The 21068-nt window shown below is 56.3% G+C and overlaps 1 protein-coding gene across 1 annotated transcript; it reads left to right on the forward strand.

Moving 5' to 3' along the window:
• The first annotated feature begins 5441 nt into the window (after positions 1-5441).
• Positions 5442-19797, forward strand: ZNF444 (zinc finger protein 444). The gene is made up of 4 exons (XM_079723035.1): positions 5442-5508; positions 12272-12605; positions 17114-17198; positions 18635-19797. Exons 2-4 carry the CDS (start codon positions 12294-12296, stop codon positions 19216-19218), a joined length of 981 nt encoding a protein of 326 aa, XP_079579161.1. The 5' UTR covers positions 5442-5508; positions 12272-12293; the 3' UTR covers positions 19219-19797.
• Positions 19798-21068: the final 1271 nt, after the last annotated feature.

Genomic DNA, 21068 nt, shown 5'->3' on the forward strand with positions numbered 1-21068 from the left:
GGCCCTGCTCACTGTTGGCGTGCCCAGGGAAGGGGGTATTCAGGCCAGTGGAGAACCTGCCCCCCACCCCGGGCTGGGCCATGGCCTCAGATGAGACTCACCACACCCACTGCTGGTCCTAAAGCCTGAGTCCAGCCCCACCCCTGCCTCTCTCCTGCTGTGTCACTTGGAGAAAGCACACTTACCTCGTAGAGCCTCACTTATCCTGACTGTGAAATGGGCTGATGCTTTGATCTGCTCTGCCTTCTCACTGGGTGAGCGTGCGGGTGAGCTAACATAATGGGGGCAGTGTGACCCCATCATTAAGCAATTCATTCACAGTTTCATTGTTCACCCTTGACTGGTTGCTGCGGCCTGGTGAAGATGATTCACTCTCAAATCCAGCCCCCCCACGCCCCTCCCCCGGAGCCCTCACTGGGGGGTGCAGTCTTACACAGACACACCACCCATTCATCCCAGGACTCTTCCCCTCCTTTGTTCACAGGCTCATCCATCACCTGTTTATCCAGTAAACGTTACCTGAGCCTCCCGGGTGCTCTGGGCAGGAGACCCAGAAGTGAACCCAACGCCCTCCCGGCCCTGGAGGATCTGCCTGCTTTAAACATCATACAAAGAGAAAACGTTAATTATTATTTTGAGTAATAACTGCATTGGTTCTACAAAGGGGCGGAGGAGCTTCTATAGGGTACGGCGAAGTTTGCTGCCAAAGGAATTCTCGCCCTCGGGCCTGGGAAGTAGGGTGACAGCCACTTTCCTCCCATGCTTATTTACTCATTCAGGAGCAGACCCCAAGTGGGAGCTGGCAAAAACTGGGTCTGTGTTATTGAGTTCCTCACCAGAGGGTCGGCAGGGCAGCCACACACACACACACACAGTTGAAGCATGAGGTGGAGAGAGAAGGGGCACTGTGGAAGCTCAGATGAGGCCCTTCATCCAGGTTTATTGTGGTGGGCATAGTCAGGGAGGGCTTCCTGGAGAAGGCAGCATCTGAATTGATCGCTGAGGGATGTACGATGTTACCAGGTGAAGAAATGGAGGGAAGACATCCAGGGAGTCCTTCTTTCATTCTATTCCTCGCCAATAACTATGGTATACTTTAATGCTGGAGAGACAGCCATGGTGTGTGGATACTGCATAAACCATCAAGGTGATGTTACATGAATGGCTACTTAATTTGCAGACCCAATGAAGAGTGAAAATGCAGAGCTTCATGTTAAAAAAAAAAAAAAAAGCATTTAGAATTTGAAGATGGGGACTTCCTTGGTCGTCCAGTGGTTAAAACTCCAGGCTCCCAATGCAGGGGGGCCCGGGTTCGATCCCTGGTCAGGGAACTAGATCCCGCATACCACAACTAAGACCCAGCACAGCCAAATAAATAAATAAATATTTAAAAAAAAAAGAATTTGAAGATGGCCACAGGAGAGCATTAAACCGAGCGTGGGGCCCTGGGTAACCATACAGGCTGCAATTCCAGGGAACTGGCGCTGGATGTGTGTGTGACTTTTGTCACCTTTGTTTTCGAGAGCAGACAGCTTGGCATGAAAAGGCTTGAGGGGATGTGATCGTAAAGAGGAGTCTGGTTGGTTAATTCAACCATGCTAAGAAGGACCAGGTTCATGGGCAGAAGATCTAAATAGACATTTCTCCAAACAAGACATACAAATGGGCAATAAACAAATGAAGAGAAGCTCATCATCACTAATTGCTAGAGAAATGCAAATCAAAACTACAATTTAACAAATGCCGTGAGGGTGTGGAGAAAAGGGACCATCCTACACTGTTGGTGGAAATGTCAGTTGGTTCAGCCGCTATGAAGAACAGTATGGAGGTTCCTCAATAAAACTAAAAATAGAGGGAAAAAAAGGACCAGGTTCCCCCCCCCCTCCCTTCCATCCTAAGTGGGATCTCCGACTGTCACCCCTCATGGCACCCATGGCGGCCGCCGCCGCTTAAAGTGTCACCCACAGACCAGACAATGCAGGACCACTCTGACTGCTTACCTCCTGTTTGAGAGTTGGGGAAACCTCTCCTTGAGGTGCCCCACAAACCTGCCTTCACGCCTCATTGGTCAGAGGGTGTCACACACCTGAGCCTCAGCCAATTACTGGCAAGGAGAACGGGAGCATCTGATTGGCTTAGGCCAATAAGGACTGCCCTTTATTGGGCCCTCATCATTCCCACAGGACTCTGTGTGCTAAGTCACTTCCAATTCGGATGAAGACACTGATGAACTGGTCCACCCAGGGTGTTGCATCCCCGTGGAGGGGTGCTGGGGGGCGTTCTGAACCTTGACACACCCACTGTGTGATGCTGAAGCTCGGGATGGACCCGGATTATGTTTGCCGTCTGCCCCTGTATCCTCTGAGCCTGCCCAGGAGCTGTCTTTTTTTTTTTTTTTTTTTTTTTTTTTTTTTTTTTTTTTTTTTTTTGCGGTACGCGGGCCTCTCACTGTTGTGGCCTCTCCCGTTGCGGAGCACAGGCTCCGGACGCGCAGGCTCAGCGGCCATGGCTCACGGGCCCAGCCGCTCCGCGGCACATGGGATCCTCCCAGACCGGGGCACGAACCCGTATCCCCTGCATCGGCAGGCGGACTCTCAACCACTGCGCCACCAGGGAGGCCCTCAGGAGCTGTCTTTATAATAAGTGCGCAGTACACAGGAATCGGACAAGTGATGAGTAGAGGATATTCTGTGGTGCAATAAGCCTTTTTGTTACATGGTGGTGGGCTGGGGTGCGGGTGGGGTCAACTTTGCATCCGGGTTGGGCTTGCCTTCATTAGTGACTCAATTATAGGTAAAGTGAAAAATAGCTAATGTTTATCGACTGATGCCTTACTGTCTGCCAGGCAGTGTCCTAAGTGCTTTGCATATATTCACTCATGAATCCCCACAGGAACCCTGTGGAGTGGTTACTATTCTAGTGTGTGCCTGAGGCGTGGATGCACGTGAGGAGCATAAGAATCCCCTGGAGGGCTTGTTAAAACAAAGTGCTGGCCTGCCCCCTGAGGTTCTGAGTTGGGGGCCAAGAATTTGCATTTCTTATTTATTTATTTAGGCTGCGCTGGGGTCTTAGTTGTGGCACGCGGGATCTTTAGTTGCAGCATGCGAACTCTTAGTTGCTGCATGCATGTGGGATCTAGTTCCCCCGACCGGGGATAGAACCCACGCACCCTGAATTGGGAGCACAGAGGCTTATCCACTGGACCACCAGTGAAGTCCCAGAATTTGCATTTCTAACGGGCTGCTAAGGGATACTTTGCAGCTGTTTTGGGGACCGGACTTTGAGAACCGCTGTTACAGGAACATCTGCTTGCCAAGCCCCTTCTGTGGGGTGCCCTCTTGTAATTTGCACAAAGGTACCACATAAGCTAGAGGAATCCTGGGTCTGAAAGGGTCCGATTGAGTCAAGGGTTTAAGTTATTTTGTTTTTGGCTGCACCGTTCGGCATGCAGGATCTTAGTTCCCTGACCAGGGATCGAACCCACGTCTCCTGCAGTGGAAGCTCGGAGTCTTAACCACTGGACCGCCAGGGAAGTCCAAGGGCTTAAGTTTTAAGAAGTGCCTTCTGAGGAATGGACACACAAAATGTGGTCTATCTATGCAATGGAATATTATTCAGCCTTAAAAATGAAGGAAGTTGTGACACCTGCCATGACGACATGGATGAACCTTGAGGACATTATGCTAAGTGAAATAAGCCAGTCACAAGAGACAAGTACTATATGATTCCACTTACTTACTTGAAGGGTCTAGAATAGTCAAATCCATAGGGAGAAAGAATGGTGGCTGCCAGGGGCTGGTGGCAGGGGGCATGGGGAGTCAGTGTGGACAGCTTGTTTTGCAAGACGAATCGCGTTTTGGAGATGGATGGTGGTGATGGTTGCACAACAATGTGAATGTACTGAATGCCATGGAACTGTATTCTTTTTTTTTTTGGCTGTGCCGCACCGCTTGTGGGATCTTAGTTCTCCGACCAGGGATCAAACCCGTGGCCCTGCAGTGGAAGCACAGAGTCTTAACCACTGGCTTGCCAGGGAAGTCCCCTGTATTCATTTTCTAAGAGGGTAGAAAACTGGGGGGAAAGCAAGTTTCTTTGCTGGGGGAGGGACAAAATATTTTCTTCTGCCCACCTTAAGGTTTGAGATGTCCCTTAAAAAATCCAAGTGGAGACGTCAAGTGGTCAGTCAGAAGTGAGTGGGATCAAAGATCAGTGTTTTCCTGGAGCAGAAAAGATGCCTGTGTGGCTGGAACACATTGGGCAAGAGGGGAGAAGTGGGCAGAGAGGTGGGCCAGGGTTGGTTAGACCACAGTGAGGAGGTTGGTTTTCACCCGGTCTCGGACAGGAGGTTGTGACTCAGCCACTGACCGCTTGTGAAACCAGGGGAAAAGTGATTGTCCATCTAATGAATGATGGTTATGCGCCAGCCACTGTCACACCCTGTCTGCGCACCAGTCCGGACGGTGGAGGTGGGGGCGAAGGGAGTGTCCTTATCACCCTTCCTGCACCGAGGAAACGAGGTGTGGACCAGGCGTTGACTAGCCCTGGGTCCACGCGGCTCCTGGGTCGTCCTCTGGCCTGGAAACGTCTGTGCACGGAGCTCCAACTCATCTTCCCGTTGTTGAAATGGGGAGACTGAGGCCCTGTCCAACGGGGGCGCGTCGAGGACTTTCAGGCAGTTCCCTCCCCGACTCAAAGCGGGGTAAACTGAGGCCAGAAACCGCGTGCCGGGTTCACAGAAAAGATCAGGGCGCCTGGGTCGGCCCCCGGCCCACACTCTCCTGAGGCCGGCAGCCGGCTTACGTTCGGATCGCGCATCAACCTCGGACCGCGCATCAACCTCGGACATCACTGCTTCTGCCCGGGTGGGGGTGGGGTGAAACGCGACCCGTTGTCAAGGAGACGCACCCCGCAGGCCCTGATTGGCGTAGAACTCGGGCCCGGGCCGCCCGCTCCTAGGGTACAGGGGCCCCATTTCCTGAGAGCTAGGAGGCTCCAGCCTCCTTCGGTTTCCACGGCAACGTCGCCATGGCTCCTCCTTCTCTCTTCGCCCACCGGCTCCCACCTTCGGCACGTCTGCGCATGCCCGGGGCCCGCCCACGCGCGGGCCAATGGGGAGACCTACACGTGCATTCTGGGAAATGTAGTCCAAACCCTGGCTCTCTGAGAGGCCATGTTTGCGAGGACCCGTAGGCCGCTGGCAGCCCTTCGATGCATCTTGGGAAATGTAGTTCCTGCTCTGGCGGAGCCATTCGGGGACGGGCGTGAGTGGGTCGCCCCGGCGAGAGCCAATGGGAATCCAGCTTTGTCGCGATGCTTTGTGGGAGATGTAGTTCTGGATGAAGCCGGCGGGGTAGTGGGGGGAAAGGACCACTGGGTTTCTGGGAGTGTTGGGGGGAGGGGGACAGATGAGTTTGGCGCAAAGCCTGCCGGGGCATGGAGTCCTGGTGAGCTTTGTGCGCATGTGCGAGGTGGCGAGGGGGCTTGGGGGGCCTCGCCCGGGAGAGTGAGGTGAGCGAGGGGGGCAAGGAGGGAGGGATTGGAGGGGGGCGGTTGGACGGGCTTTGGGGAGGGGGGGCTGGAGGCCGGAGGAGAGAGGAACGGGAGGGTTGGGGGAGGGAATGAAAAGAGGGACGGAGAAGAAGGGGGAGGGGAGCGTGAACGGGAGGGGGAGGGTCGGGAAGTGGGAGGGTGTTGTGGGTCCCGGAGGCGGAGAACGCGGGGGAGAGTTGGAAACTGAGGGGGGGTAGTGGGGGAGGGTCGGGAAGTGGGGGGAGGGGGAGGGGACTCCAGCAGCGGGTGGGCTGGGCCCTGCCGAGGCGTCCGGGGGCGCCGGACGGACCGGGTCGGAGAGGTTTGCTGGAAGGGGCTCTGGGGGAGGGTCGTGGTCCAGACGTGGGTGGGGTGCAGGTGGTTCACGTCGTGCATGTCTTTACAAGTTGGGTCTCACTTTTGTGGAGTTGTGAGATTCCCGAGGATGAGCTGAATTGTCCTCTTTCTTTTTTTCTTTCTTTCTTTCTTTTTCTTTCTTTCTTTCGAGTGCCCTCCCCCGCCACTAGCTTGTTGCAAGGGACTAATTTCGTAGGCGTGCAGTGCTTCAAGGCTGTCTGCTCTTGCTAGCGTGTGAGGCTGCCCTCCTCCCCGTCAGCCCCCATCACCCTCTTTTATTTGCTATTTTAACCCCTACTCTTCCTCATACTTGGATTTAATGTGTGTGCTTCTGATCGAAGCTATATCCCTAGCACCTCACCAAGTAACAGTAGTAGTAAAGGTTAACTCTGGTTGAAGGCTTGCTTAGCACAGCTGGGTGCTGTTCTCAGCATCTTTGTTTTCCTTACATCTTGAATTCTTACTGCTACTCTTGGGTATGACTTCTCTCCCCATTTTACAGCCCGGGAAGGGAGATTTCTTGTGTAAAAGGTTCTATACCTTGTCCTGGGACGACTAGCTGGGAGAGGGCAGGGCTGGGATTTGCTCCAGGGCCCTTTGCTCTGAGTAAATATTTGTTCAGTGGATCGGTGGTTCTCCACCAGGGTCAACTGTGCCTGCCCCCCTCCCACCTCGGGGCACTCTCTGGAGACATTTTTGATTGTCACAGCTGGGGAGATACTGCTGGCATACTGTGGAAGGAGGCCAGGGATGCTGCTAAACACTGTAGGTTGCATAGGATGGCTGCCACACAGAATTGTCCAGCGCTAAATGTCACTAATGCAAGGGTGGGAAACCCAGGGGTGGATCAGCAGGTCTTCACTGAACGCTTACTCTGTGTGGGATGGGGCCTCTTCTAATTCATGCTCCTAGCAACCCCTGTGGGGAAGGACTTACTCTTAGATCTGTACTACAGGTGAGGAATTTAAGTCCAGAGAGGGCCCAAGGTCACACCACCGATAAATGGCTGAATTAAAAGCAGAAGCCAGGCAGGCAAGCTCCAGAAGCTGTGTCTCTTTATTTTTTCCATTTTTTTTTGCGTTTTTTAAAACTTATTGCAGTTTAGTTGATTTACAATGTTGTGTTAATTTCTGCTGTACAGCAAAGTGATTCAGTTATACACATATATACATTCTTTTTTATTTTGTTTTCCATTATGGTTTATCACAGGATATTGAATATAGTCCCTATGCTCTACAGTAGGACCTTGTTGTTTATCCATCCTATATATAATAGCGTGCAACTGCTAATCCCAAGCTCCCACTCCATCCCTCCCCCACCCCCTTGGCAACCACCAGTCTGTTCTTCCAGAGCCCTGCCTCTTAACCATTAAGTTAATGCAGCAGGCGTGGGCTCTGGATTCGAATCCTGCCTCTCTGTCACTCTCTGCGTGTCCATTTCTCTCCTTCTTTACAGTGGGGCTCATCTCCCCAAGTCGCACGGCTGTTGGGAGGGACAGGTGGGGCAGAGTAAGACACAGGCCTCGTGGCGGTCTCCTGAGGCCTCCAGGGTGCCTGGTGGGGCTGGATGATGCTACTGGCACACACAAAGGCGTGTTACCGTTGCTTTCATGGAGGCAGCACAGAGCACTGTGGCAGCTGCTGGAGCCACTGGCCCTCACTGAATAAGAGGAGTTGCTTTTCACAGCAGAGGGACCTTCTGTGTGTGTGAATGTATTTTGCTTTGTTTCTTCTTATTTTTTGTCAAGCTATAATTGACATATATTCGTTTCAAGTATACAACATAACGGTTTGATATTTGTATATATTGCAAAACGATGACCACAATAATTCTAGTTAATATCCATTGCCATACAGAGTTATAGAATTTTTTTTTCTCATGATGAGAACTTTTAAGAGCTGTTCTCTCAGCAACTTTCTTTTTTTTAAGATATATATTTTTTAATGCTTTTTTAAAAAATTTATTTATTTTTGCCTGTGTTGGGTCTTCGTTGGCACGCGTGGGCTTTCTGTAGTTGCGGCTAGCAAGGGCTGCTCTTCATTGAGGTGTGCGGGCTTCTTATTGCGGTGGCTTCTCTTGTTGCGGAGCACAGGCTCTAGGCGCGTGGGCTTCATTAGTTGCGGCACGCCGGCTCAGTAGTTGTGGCTCACACGCTTAGTTGCTCCGCGGCATGTGGGATCTTCCCGGGCCAGGGCTCGAACCCGTGTTGCCTGCATTGGCAGGTGGATTCTTAACCACTGCGCCACCAGGGAAGCCCAACTTTCACATATACAACAGAGTATTATTAACTATAGTGGCCAAGTGGTACTTTACATCCCCAGGAATTAGTTCTTTTGTAACTGGGAGTTTGTAAGTTTTGATTCTTTTCACCATTTTGCCTACCAGCACCCCCACCCCTGCTTCTGGGAACCACCAGTCTGTTCAGTGTATCTATGAGTTTGCTTTATTTTTGTTTTTTTTGGATTGCACATGTAAGGGAAATTGTACATTTGCCTTTCTCTATCTGATTTATTTTGTCTTACCGTAATACCCTCGAGGTCCATCCATGTTTTCACAAATAGTAGTATTTCATTCTTTTTTATGGCTGAATAATATTCCATTATATTTATTTATATATGTATTTATATTTGTATATTCCACTTTATATATATATATATATATACACACACATATATATATTTTGCATCTTCTCTGTCCATTTATCCATCAACGACACTTAGGTTACTTCCATGTCTTGGCTGTTATTGTAAATAATGCTGCTTTGAACGTCGAGGTACATGTGTTTTTTCAAATTAGTATTTTTGTTTTCTTTGAATACATACCCAGAAGTAGAATTGCTGGATCAAAGGGTAGTTCTATTTTTTTTAAACCACTTTTAAAAAAAATTAATTACTTTGTTTATTCTTTTTTTTTTTTTTTTGGCTTGTGTCGGGTCTTCGTTGCTGCGCCTGGGCTTTCTCTAGTTGCGGCGAGCGGGGGCTACTCTCTGTTGCGGTGCGCCGGCTTCTCATTGCGGTGGCTTCTCTTGTTGCAGAGCACGGGCTCTAGGCGCGTGGGCTTCAGTAGTTGTGGCACATGGGCTTGGTAGTTGTGGCTTGTGGGCTCTAGAGTGCAGGCTCAGTAGTTGTGGCGCACAGGCTTAGTTGCTCCGTGACACATGCGATCTTCCCGGACCAGGGATCGAACTCGTGTCCCCTGCATTGGCAGGTGGATTCTTAACCACTGTGCCACCAGGGAAGTCCCCAGTAGTTCTAATTTTTTGAGGAACCTCCATAGTGGCTGCATGGAGTGACCTTATTTATCAGTCAGTATTTGCTTTCTCAGGAGCAGCCCCTGAGCTTGGTGACCCTGGGACCCAGGGAACAGTCCGTCTGGCCCTGCCTCAGGGGCTAACCTTGGACAGCCGGGAGCGTGGGTCCCTGTGGGCCTCCCTGAGGTCACAAGCCCCTTCAGCGTGACTCCCAGGGCCTCACTCATTCAGGTCAGACAGACTCCACTCCTGTCCCGGAGGGATCTTGCTCACAACAGAGCAGGCTTCTCTGCCTCTTCTGAGACTCGGCTCTGGCCCAGGTCTTCTGCCGCTGCTGGGCTAGTCAGTCCTTAAATGGAAGGATGGGTGGGTGGAAGGTGATGCTGTGACCAGCTCCAGGGCCAGACAGACGCCAGTGTGAGTTCAGCCCCTGCCACTTATTAGCTGGGTGATTTTGGGCAAGGCCTTCACATTCTCCATCTGCAAAATGGGGGCAATAATGCTAATCACACAGGACCGGTCATCCTGTAAATTTTCTTTCAGTGCCAACAAGCATGCCGGGCTCTGTATATGTGGCCTCTTGCCCTTGCAACGCTTAAATTCTAGCAAGGGAAATCAGCACCCAGATACGCTAAGACCAGATCTTATTAAACGCTGAGATGAAATTAATACAGTGACATGACAGTAATTGCAGGGGAGGGTGTGTAGGTGATTCAGGGAGGCTGTCCAAGGAGGGAAGGATGGCTTCTGGGCCTCAGAGGTGAGAAGGAGCCAGCTGAGCAAAGATGGAGGTAGAGAATGGCAGTACAAAGGCCCTGAGGTCGGGCCAGCCTTGAGTCTTAGAAGATCATCAGTGTGTGGCAGACGGGCATGGCTGTACGCCAGTAAAACTTGACTTAAGGGCTTCCCTGGTGGCGCAGTGGTTGAGAATCCGCCTGCCGATGCAGGGGCCACGGGTTCGTGCCCCGGTCCGGGAAGGTCCCACATGCCGTGGAGTGGCTGGGCCCGTGAGCCATGGCCGCGGAGCCTGTGCTCCGCAACGGGAGAGCCCACAACAGGAAGAGGCCACAACAGTGAGAGGCCCACGTACCACACACACAAAAAAAAACTTGACTTAAAGAGACTGTAGGGACTTGCCCGGTGGTCCAGTGGTTAGGACTCTGCCCTTCCAATGCAGGGGGTGCAGGTTCGATCCCTGGTCGGAGAACTAAGATCCCACATACCACACAGTGTGGGCAAAAACAAACAAACAAACAAACAAGAAAACACAAAGCAAAACCCAGGCTGCAGGCCAGTGGCTCTTGAAGGTTTTAAACTCAGGACCCCTTTATACTTAAACATTTTTTGAAGACCCCCCCCAAAGCACTTTTGCTTACAGGAATTACATTTATTGGTATGTGTCATGTTAGAAACTAAGGCTGAGAAAATTTCAAAATGTTAATGCATTTAGAAATTGCAGTAATCAACTTTCCATATGTTAAGATAAATAACACTTTTTTTCTTAATTTTTTTTATTGGTGTGTAGTTGATTTACAATGTTGTGTTAGTTTTAGGTGTACAGCAAGGTGAGTCCATTATACGTACACATATAGCCACTCTTTTTCAGATTCTAGTCCCATATAGGTCATTACAGAGTATTGAGTGGAGTTCCCTGTGCTATACAGTAGGTTCTTATTAGTTATATATTCTATATATAGTAGCGTGTATATGTCAGTCCCAATCTCCCAATTTATCCCCCCCAGCAAATGACACTTTTTATTTATTTATTTTTAAATAACACTTTTTAAATGAAAAATAACCATGTTTCCCTAAATGAAAAGCTGGAAACATGGCATCATTTTTTTGCACATCTCAGTGTCTGACTTGAACAGCTGGGTTCTCCCATCTGCCTCTGCTCTCAGCCTGTGGCCTCTGGAAGGCCCCAGCATACACTCAGGAGAGAATGACAGCGAAAGAGGCTGGTAACCTGTGTTAGGAAAATAGCTCTGACCTCGAGGTACCCCCTGGAAGGATCTTGGGGATCCCGGGGGTCCCCAGGCCATTCGAGGACCACAGTTCTAGGCCGGGGTTTCTTAGGGGCTGGGTCCTTCTCTGCTGGGGGGCCATCCTGTGCACTGTAGGGTCCTTAGCAGCATCCCCAGCCTCCACCCACCGGATGCCAGCAGCACTGCTCCCCCACCCCCATCCAACGAGACCTACCCCTGGTCGAGAGCCACTGCTTTGCGTCACCCTCATGACTGAAGCCACTGCACGTGTGTTTCCTCCTTTGGGAAGGGGAAGAGGAAGTGGAGGGCACGCGGCTGCCTGGGGGCGCCGGGGCGCAGGTCTTACAAAAGGAGAATGGGGAGAACGGATAAGGGGGGCCTCTTGCAGTCTCTCGCGTTTCCCTGAACCCAGACGTGATTGGGGGCCCCTGAGCGTCGTGGCCTGCTGGGCGGCCGTGACAACACCACCGACCAGGCGGCTTCAACAACAGACATTTATTCCTCGCAGTTCTGGAGGTTGGGCGTCCGGGATCAGGTGCAGCCAGACTCGGTGTCTGGTGAGGGCCTCTTTCCGGCTTGCAGACGGCTGCTTCCTGCTGTGTCCTCACACTCGGGGGAGACAGATCTCTTCCTACGAGGACATTAGTCCTGTAGGAGCCCGGTCTGATGACCTCATTTAGTCTTCATTTCCTCCTAAAAGCCCCATCTCCAAATACATTTGGGGCTAGAGCTTCCACATATGAACCTGGCGGGGGGTACGGACGGACATAGTTCTGTGCACACTGGCTAGTAAGGAAGAGATTGGGGGGGCTTTGGAGCAAGCATCCTAGGGTGTCTGCCTCGGGGACGTGGGTTGGGACGTAACCAGGCATCGATGGTGGTGCTGACAACTCACATTTTCCCAAGCATGTGCTACGTGCCGAGATCCGTTCTAAGTTCTCGGTGCACGGGGAGGCTGCGGGGTAGAGGGAGGACTGGGAGGCCACACGAGGCCGGCGAGCGCGCGCTCCTGGGTGCGCGTCAGCGGCGCGCACGCACGCACACACGCACACACGGGGCGTGGTTTTCGACCTCGTGCCCACGCAGAGGCGGGGGCTTCCGGGGGATGAGACGGAGTTCGGCTCTCACTGCTGCTCTTCCCCCGCGACAGGCGCTGCCGTCCCGCCGGCCCCATGGAGGCCCAGGCCGCCCAGCCTGTGAAGCAGGAGTGCCGGGTCGCCGAGGGCCTGACCCTGGACTCGCCGTGGCACCGCTTCCGCCACTTCCACCTGGGCGACGCCCCGGGCCCCCGCGAGGCGCTGGGCCTGCTGCGCGCCTTGTGCCGGGACTGGCTGCGGCCCGAGGTGCACACCAAGGAGCAGATGCTGGAACTACTGGTGCTGGAGCAGTTCCTGAGCGCCCTGCCCGCTGACCTCCAGGCCTGGGTGTGCAGCCGGCGGCCCCAGAGCGGGGAGGAGGCCGTGGCCCTGCTGGAGGAGCTCTGGGTGAGCGGGGGCGGCTGGCGGGAGGGGTCTGCACCGCCGCGTCCCCCCACCCCGGGCCTGCCGTCTGCCTTGTCCAGGGCCGGGGGTCCTCAGCTCCACACTGAGACAAACACAACCGGCTCCATGGGACCCTGAGGTCCAGGGTGTGGTCGAGTCGGGTGGGAAGGTCAGGCCAGCGAGCACGTTTAGAGGGACTGCACACAAGCGCACCCTCCTGATGCTCAGTGCGAGTCCGGGGTCCCCAGGACCACCCTCAGGTCTGACAGCTCAGTGGAAGGATTCAGCAGTCCCCGACAGCGTCCTGCGCACGGCTGTGGCCGCTCACGGCGGAAGGACACGGGTTAACTCGGCCGACGAGGGGCAGCAGGGCAGGGTCCAGGAGGGTTCCTCCCAGGGGAGTCGTGGGCGGTGCCAACTCCTGGCGACAACGTGTGCAAGACACGGAGCATCGCCAACCAGGATGCTCCCCGCACCTCCGCGCCTGGAGGTGTTGGGGCTCCAGCCCCCGCGAAAGGCTGATCGGGTACCATGTGACCCAGAGCCTCCACATGAATTATGTTGGAGCGTCCAGCACGGCCCAAGGCCCCTAGCAGGCAGGACGTGCTGAGCGAGGGCTCAGCGGTCCCCTCCCAGCAGGTGAGGGCAAAGGCCAGACCTCTCTCTGGGTAAGGTCAGCCCTTGGCTGCACCCCAGGGGTCAGCGGACTGCAGCCTGAGGGCCAGATCTGCCAGCCTCTGGGGCTGTGGTGTGACATAGCCTCACGGGGGCACGGCCTCGCCGTCCACTCGTGTGTCACCTGTGGCCTGTTTCTCCCCAAGGCAGAGTTGAGTGGTCGCGACAGGGACCAGAGGGCCCACAGAGCCGAAAACCTTTGCCCCTGGCCCTTTCAGGGAAAAGCCTAGGCACTGGCAGGTACCAGGTGATTCGCGTGTGCAGAGTTCGGGGGTCCCAGGACCACCCCCGGGTTCAGTCGTTCATGGGAAGTACTCAGAGCTCGAGGAAAGCTGCTGTTCATCACAGTGAAAGGACAGAGATTAAAATCGGCCGAGGGAGCAGGCGGATGGGGCGGGGAGACCCTCATGGAGCTTCCTCGCCTCGGGTCACGTGGACAGCATGAGTATTGCCAACCGGGGGACCAGGGGGGCTCCCCAGCCTCTGTAGACATGGCTTCCCAATCGGGGAGGCTGACCTTAATCTCAGGTCCGTCTGGGGGTCAAGCCGATACAGCAGGGCCAGACCTCCCCCAGATCGCGCTATCAGCATGGCCTGCCTGGCCCCATGCAGTCCTGAGGGGTGGGCCCTGGAGGCTATCATCCTCTCCATTTCAGAGATGAAGGTACGAGGCTCAGAGAAGTCGAGTGACTTGCCCAAGGTCACACAGCCAGTTGGGGGGGTGTGAGAGGGACAGAACCCATGTGCTGTGGCCCGAGATCCCTGCCTCTGTCCCCTGCTGGGTGCCAACACCTGGCTCAGCATCTTCCTGGGGATGGGGCTCAACCTTGGCACAGTCCAGCATCCTGTGCCTGTGACCCGGAACCAGAGAGCCCACAGGCCACCTGCAGGCCCCCCCTCCAGCAGTATAAAGTTCCCAGGCTTGTGTGCCTGGGAATCGCAGGGTGGCCGGGCAGTGCAGCTTCCCAGGCTCCACTCCGGGGTGAGCCGGCCCGCATCCTGCTCCACCCTGCCTGCACACCGGCAGGCGTCACCTGGGGTTACCGGGCCCCACTGAGGCCAGGGAGCTGGGAGCTTGGCGTCCACCAGTCTGAGCAGGGACTCCTGGTGAGACCATGCGCTGCCCACCTCCCCCCGCAACTGACCCCTACATGGGAAGTAACACGCTCAGGCCCCCCACCCCAAGCAGGTCTGTGGCTGGAGGTGCCCGGGACCCAGGTGGCCCCGTGCCAGCCCCGCCTCACACCTCAGCACACCCTTGTCTTGATCCTCTTCTTCGAGGAACATGTCCTGAGCCATTGGAGCAAAGGCAGGTGGTTGGACACCTCCATCCCTCTGGCTGTGCACTTGCTCAGTGTCCACTGAGGGCTGTGGTGAGAGGCTCCGGGGGTCAGGGCCCTCTGAGGTGGTGGGGATGTAAAGTGGTGCATCTGCGGTGGGGAGCAGTCTGGCAGTTCCTCGGGTTGAACGTGGAGCGGCCACGTGGGCCAGCAGCCCCACTCCTGTGTGTGAGCCCAGAGAAGTGAAAACACGTCCACACGTACCTCTCATGCGATACAACCTGAGTGGTAGCAAGTCAGCGTCACTCGTAACAGCCAAAAAGTGAAAACAACCCTCACATCCAACGGCTGGTGAGTGGATCAACAGAACGCGGCCTGTCCATGCAGCAGGACACCACTCAGCCATAGAGGAGTGAAGCCCTGACACGCTACACCGTGGGCGAACATCAAAAACACGAGGAACACATGAAAGAAGCCGGTCACAAGGACTTTTCGTTGCATGATTCCGTTGCTGTGAGATTCGCAGAAGAGTCAGGTCCATAGAGGCAGGGAGCAGATTAGTGGTTCCCAGAGGCTGGTGGGGAGGAAGTGGGGAGTGACTGCTGATAGGGACGGGGTACAGGGGCTGGGGGTGATAAAAATATTCTCGAATCCATTGTGGTAATGGTTGCACAACGGAACGTACCAAAAACCGGGGAATTGCAATTTAAGTGGGTGAATTCTCTGGCACATGAGTCATGTCGCGATAAAGCTGCTATTTATAAAAAGATTGGTGCCAGGGTCAGCACAGAAGTGGGACAGGCCAGTCCCTGCCCTCCTGGAGCGTGCGAGCCCAGGCAGCTCCACTGGGAGGTCGACCAGGCCTTTTGCGGGGAAAATGACTCCATACCAACTCTTCCCGACATCTGAAGAGGAAGGAACATCCCAGCTCATTCTACAGGGCCAGCGTTTTCCTGGTACCAAAACCAAGGAAAGACAACTGTAGGCCTTCCTCCTTAATCTCAAAATAATAATGTTGAGTGACAGAAACTAGACCCCCCGCCCCCTGGAGAAGTACCGATTTCCTGTACGGCTCTATGAACATGAAGTCCTAGGAGACAGAGACCACTGGATCGTGCCGGGAAGCACAGCAGTGGTTGCCCTGCTGGAGGGACGGGGGAGGTCACAGATGTGCACAGGGAGGCTTGCGGGGCCACGTGTGTGTTCTGGGGCTTCATGAGCGCATACGCACGTGGAACTCCTCGGGTCGTGTGCCGTGAACCATGTGCATTTACTGTACGCATGTCACGCTTCGATGCAGCTGCTGGGAGTGCAGTGTGGAGGGTACCGGGATGGGGGCGCCCTTGAACCTGCAAGAGGTGGCAGAGCTGGTGCTTGGCCAGGGCCTGCAGGGTGTGTAGGAGGGCAGGCCGGGCACGGGTGGGAACGGGGCTCCAGGCAGAGGAAGAGCGCGTGCAGAAGTGTGGGGCTCTGAGCGCCTGGCACACCCAGGACACCATCGGCCGTTTGCTGTTGCCTGGGCTTAGAGGTGCACGCGGGGCCCCGGGCAGAGGTGGGAGCTGAGCGCGTGGCAGCGACCAGGCCACAGCAGATGCGAGTGACGGGACAGCACCTGCGTTGCTGTAACGCCCTGAGTCACACTAATCTGCTGAAGTAGCAAGGTGACCGTGCGGATTCTCCTGCCACCACCAGACAAGGTGGGCACCTAGGGATCCCTAACAACGAGCTTTCATAAAAGGCCCTGGAAGCTTGCTGCCATCTGCTCACCAGCTGGTAGAATTGTCGGCATCGCTGGTCTTCAGCCTAACAGCTGCTTGGGTCCAAAAGCATTGAAACAAGTGAAATGTGAGAAGGGGGGTTGGGTGCCTGTAACCCCTGGCAGCTCTTCCTCATCAGCACCAGGAGAATTCTGGTCTTTTCCTGGAGGCATGGGCTCGAGGAACAATGAGAAAGAGTTTTAAAGGAACCAGAAGTAGTGTGAAGCTTCTTTTTAAACCACTGGTCTTCTGGCTGGTGCCATGCTGCTCGGAGCTGTCCACCGGTTGAGCTGGGAAAAGTTCCGTTCTCAACTTCCTTTATTTTTTGCTGAGTTAAAAGTAGCTTCTCTGTTTTCCTTCTGCATTTTGTCAAGGAGTTTGCAAAAGGCATTAAAAAGCTAAAATAAGATTCAAAGCAGGTGCATCAGTTATCTGCTGTGTAACAAATCGCTCCAAACTTAGTGGCTCAGAACAGTAAACATTTATCACCTCAGGCAGCTTCTGTGGGTCAGGAGTTTGGGGCAGTGCTGGCTCAAGGTCTCTTTCGAGGATGCATTTAAGACCGGCTGGGGCTGTCCTCACCTGGAGGCTGGCCCAGGGCTGGAGGATCTGATTCTGAGGCGACTCCCTCACACGGTGGTCAGCCGGAGGCCTCCACATGGGCCTCTCCGTGGGGTGGCCGAGCATCTTCCAGCTTGGCAGCCGGCTTCCCCCAGAGCGAGCGGTAGGACTGAGAGGGAGAGAAGTAGAGGCTGTGGCTCAGGTGGCTCAGTTGGGGTTGTGGTATCTCTGGTTTCAGGGACCAGCAATGAGGGCACCTCGGGATGCGGCCGAAGGCTCCGGGGTCGGCGTGGGAAAGGAAGACGGTGGGGTCACGCCCTCAGGTGAGCAGCTCACCCCTTCCCCACAGCGCTCCCAGCCCCGGGGGACCCTTTCCTGTCCGTCCTTTATTTGTCCAGTGAACATCCCTGCTGTGAGCCAGGCCCCGTGCTGGCACCAGGGCGGGAGCTGAATCAGACACGCCCTGCCCTGGAGGACACGGCGAGTGGGGAGTCAGACAGGACAGCGAGCGCCCATGATGCGCCAGGCGTGGTCCCGATGCGGCATCATCAGCTACCTTTTGTAGCTGCAGGAACCCAGGCACAGAGAAGTGAAATAACTCACCCAGGTTCGGGTGTCGGCCAAGCCAGGGTTGCACCCCAGCAGCCTGACCCCAGAGTCTTTGAGCCCCAGTTCTTCGCGGGGCGAGACCTCCTGCAGTCATGCTCTTCCTGACCCAGGCACTGTGCAGGACTCTCTTCTCTTTGGCCAGCCTGGCGCCGATGTCTGGGCCGGGAGCTGGGGAAGGTGCTGGCTCCACCCCGACCACAGGCATTAGGGTGAGGAAGGGAGAATCAGATTGAATCTCGTCAAAGCGGGGATTAGGCCCGGGAGGCAAAACCCGAGGATGCCCACCAGAGGCAGAAAGGTGACTGTGGTAGCCGGCGTGGACTCAGGCGCCTGGAGACCTGGTGGGGGAGGGTGGCACTCACCTTGTGCCAGGGCCGTGGCTGGAGAGGGCGGAGGAGCTGGGGATCATCTCTGAGGCCACGTGTAGAGGTGGCAGGATGGGGGCCCTTCTGATGACACCATCAGGACCTGTAGAGCCCGGATTGGGGGGGGCGGTGCCTGTGGACCTCCAGAGGGGGGTGGGTCAGAGAGGGAGCAGCGCTGGGACGTTGACTGGGAACCCGAGGCAGTGCCTTCTTATGTCCCTCAACGGGGACCACAGCGGGGTTGGAATGAGACGGCACACCAACGTGCTCGGCACCGTGCCCGGCACAGAGGGAGAGACTAACAGGTTTTTATCACACCCGTCCTAGTGTGACACTTAAACGTTGCTTATCTCCTTGGAATTCCATAGAGCAGTTTGGAAACCTGAAGAAAGGAAATGTGTGGTTCATCCACCCACCCGACTTATCCATCCCCACTTACCCACCCGTGCACCCACGCATCCATCCATCACCCAATCCATCCACTCCAACATCCGTCTACACACTGTCATTGATCACTTACCCACCTATCGATTTCCTCCTCCCGTCCATCCACCCATCCATTCATTTATTGGGCACTAACTCTGCACCAGGCCCTGTGCAGTACGGGGACCCAGGGATGAACCAGAAGCTGGCGGACAACGCTCTTCCCTCCCGGAGGGCTCCCTGGCGTTAAGCGTTCCCCTCCTGCCCCGGGACCACCCCTCTAGCCAGGACACGGGCCGCCCTCGCGGCCTGCCTTGCCCGGCTATGCCCTGCGCCCGCCCTGACTGCGCCTTTGCCTGCAGGAGACGCGGCCCCCGGGGCTGAGGAACTGGCGACGGGGGACGCCCAGGCCGCGCGCCCTTACAAGCAGGAGCCGGGCAGCCCCCAGCCAGCGCCACCGCCCCCACCGGCTCCCGGCCTGCCCGCCTTCCTGGCGGCCCCGGGCTCCGCGTCCTGCCCCGAGTGCGGCAAGGCCTCGCTGAAGCCGGCGCACCTGCTGCGCCATCGGCAGAGCCACTCGGGCGAGAAGCCGCACGCCTGCCCCGAGTGCGGCAAGGCCTTCCGGCGCAAGGAGCACCTGCGGCGCCACCGCGGCACGCACCCCGGCGGCCCGGGGCCGGCCCTGCGCCCGCTGCCTGCGCGCGAGAAGCCGCACGCCTGCTGCGAGTGCGGCAAGACCTTCTACTGGCGCGAGCACCTGGTGCGCCACCGCAAGACGCACTCGGGCGCGCGGCCGTTCGCTTGCTGGGAGTGCGGCAAGGGCTTCGGGCGCCGCGAGCACGTGCTGCGCCACCAGCGCATCCACGGGCGCGCGGCGGGCGCGGGCGGGGCGGCGGCGCCGGGCCCCGAAGGCGGGGGTCCCTTCCCGCCCTGGCCCCTGGGGTAGCCCCCGCCCCGCCGTGCAACCCCTCCCGTCCCTCACCGGCTCCTCTGCCCCCGTCTCTCTTCTCCGCCGGCCCCTCCTTTGTCCCGACCTCCTGGTGCCCTAGAGCTCTCTGCTCCCTCCCAAGTCTCACTTTACGTCCCAGACCTCACTCCTGTTCGGATCTCACGCCGTCCTCGTCCTCGCGGTCATCCCGCCTGTAGAAGGAGGCTCCGCAGTCCTTCCCTCTCCCGGGTGGGGGGCAGGGCTGGCCAGGAGCCCAGGAGAGGAGCGCAGGGCAGGAGCAGCAGGCGGGGCCCCTGGTCTAGAGGAGGCTGGAGGAAGGGGACTGGGTCTTGTCCCCAGGACGGAGTGGGGGACGGCTCCGACAGGACACCCCCCCCCCCCAGGAGACACCCCCTAGGGCGGAGTCGGGGACGGCTCCGAAAGGACAGACCTGGGTTCTGGCAGTGGGCTCCCTGGTCTGGCTTGTCTCTCTGCGAGCCGGAAGGCATGGGATGGACAGAGATGCCTGCCCTTGGGAAGTGCGTCGGAGACGACAGTTCACCAGCATCTGGAGAGTAATAAAGCCACTGATAAGTTGTGCAGACCCCGAGTGCCCTGCGTTGTGTCCTGGGGGCTGCCCTCCCCAAGCTGCCCAGGATGGGAGGGGCATTGTGGGCCCCACCTCAGACCTTTCCAGCTGGCAGGGCCCTGGGAGCCTGGGCCCAGGGGGCTGGTTCCTTGTCCTTGAGCCTAGAGATGAGATGAACCCCGTGAGAGGTGACAGAGATGAGTTCTCGCGGGGGTCTGCACTGTGGGGGAAACACAGGCACGCGCCGCCTTATGGAGCCCACCCACTGCCCCAGGAGCAGGTCTCCCTGCTTCCACCTCACAGAGGCCGGACTCAGCCCAGCACCCAACGGCTTGGGTTGGAGTCTTGGCCTTAACAGCTCCCAGGCTCCATGATCTCAGGTCACCTCCCCCTCTGAGCCTTGGTGTTCACATCTGTAAATAACAACAGTGGCACACACATCCCTTCCTGAGGGCAGGCCACCCCCTTTCATTGGGGGACCCTCAAATATCAGTGCCAGTAGGTCTCTCTGGTGGCCCGTTTTCCATAGAGGAAACCATCCGGTCTCCTGCTGGGAGTGGTCACAGGACCCTGGTGGCCGCCAACCTGGGAGCCCCGGGGAAGGAGGTGGGGGCCTGGGGCAGGCTCACTGCTGGGGGCAGCCCTTGGCCAGCCCCCTCTTCAGGGTCCTCAGTGCAGCTTGGGGTCCAGACCCTGGTCCCTCCTCTCAGGGGAGGAAAGGCAGCTGCCTTGTTTAGGTGTCTTGGAAGGAGAGCTCTGGCCTGACCACGCCCCCTGCTGACGTCCACCCGACCTCCCGGGTTCCCTGTTGCCTTGGGCTCCTGTGTGTCCAGCGCCCGAGGCTGGCTGGGCTTCTGCCGGCTGAATCGTCCATGGTCACTGCCATAGGCTTTGCTCTGCCAGCTCCTGGTCCAGTAAAACCCAGGCCACCAGTCATACCTGGGTGGCTGCAGGGGAGTCTGGGAAAGCAAGTAGCTGGACTGTCTGGCATTTACACCCAGAGCCGGGCCCCACCTTCCGAGACCCATAACAGCTGGAGGAGATTTGGGTGCCAGGTGGTCTGCAGGTAACTGCCAGGGTGCCTTGGGCAAACCCTCAGGCCTCAGCACCCACCTTGTGAAATGGGGCTAATAACACAGGCCAGACTCAGCCCAGCACCCAACGGCTTGGGTTGGAGTCTTGGCCTTAACACCTCCCAGGCTCCATGATCTCAGGCCGCCTGAGAAGGGGCCCATTCTGGAAACTAAATGAGGGAATGACTGCAAACGCTTGCACTGCC

This window comes from Hyperoodon ampullatus (genome assembly GCF_949752795.1).
Source record: "Hyperoodon ampullatus genome assembly, chromosome: 18".
Classification (NCBI taxonomy): Eukaryota; Metazoa; Chordata; class Mammalia; order Artiodactyla; family Ziphiidae; genus Hyperoodon; species Hyperoodon ampullatus.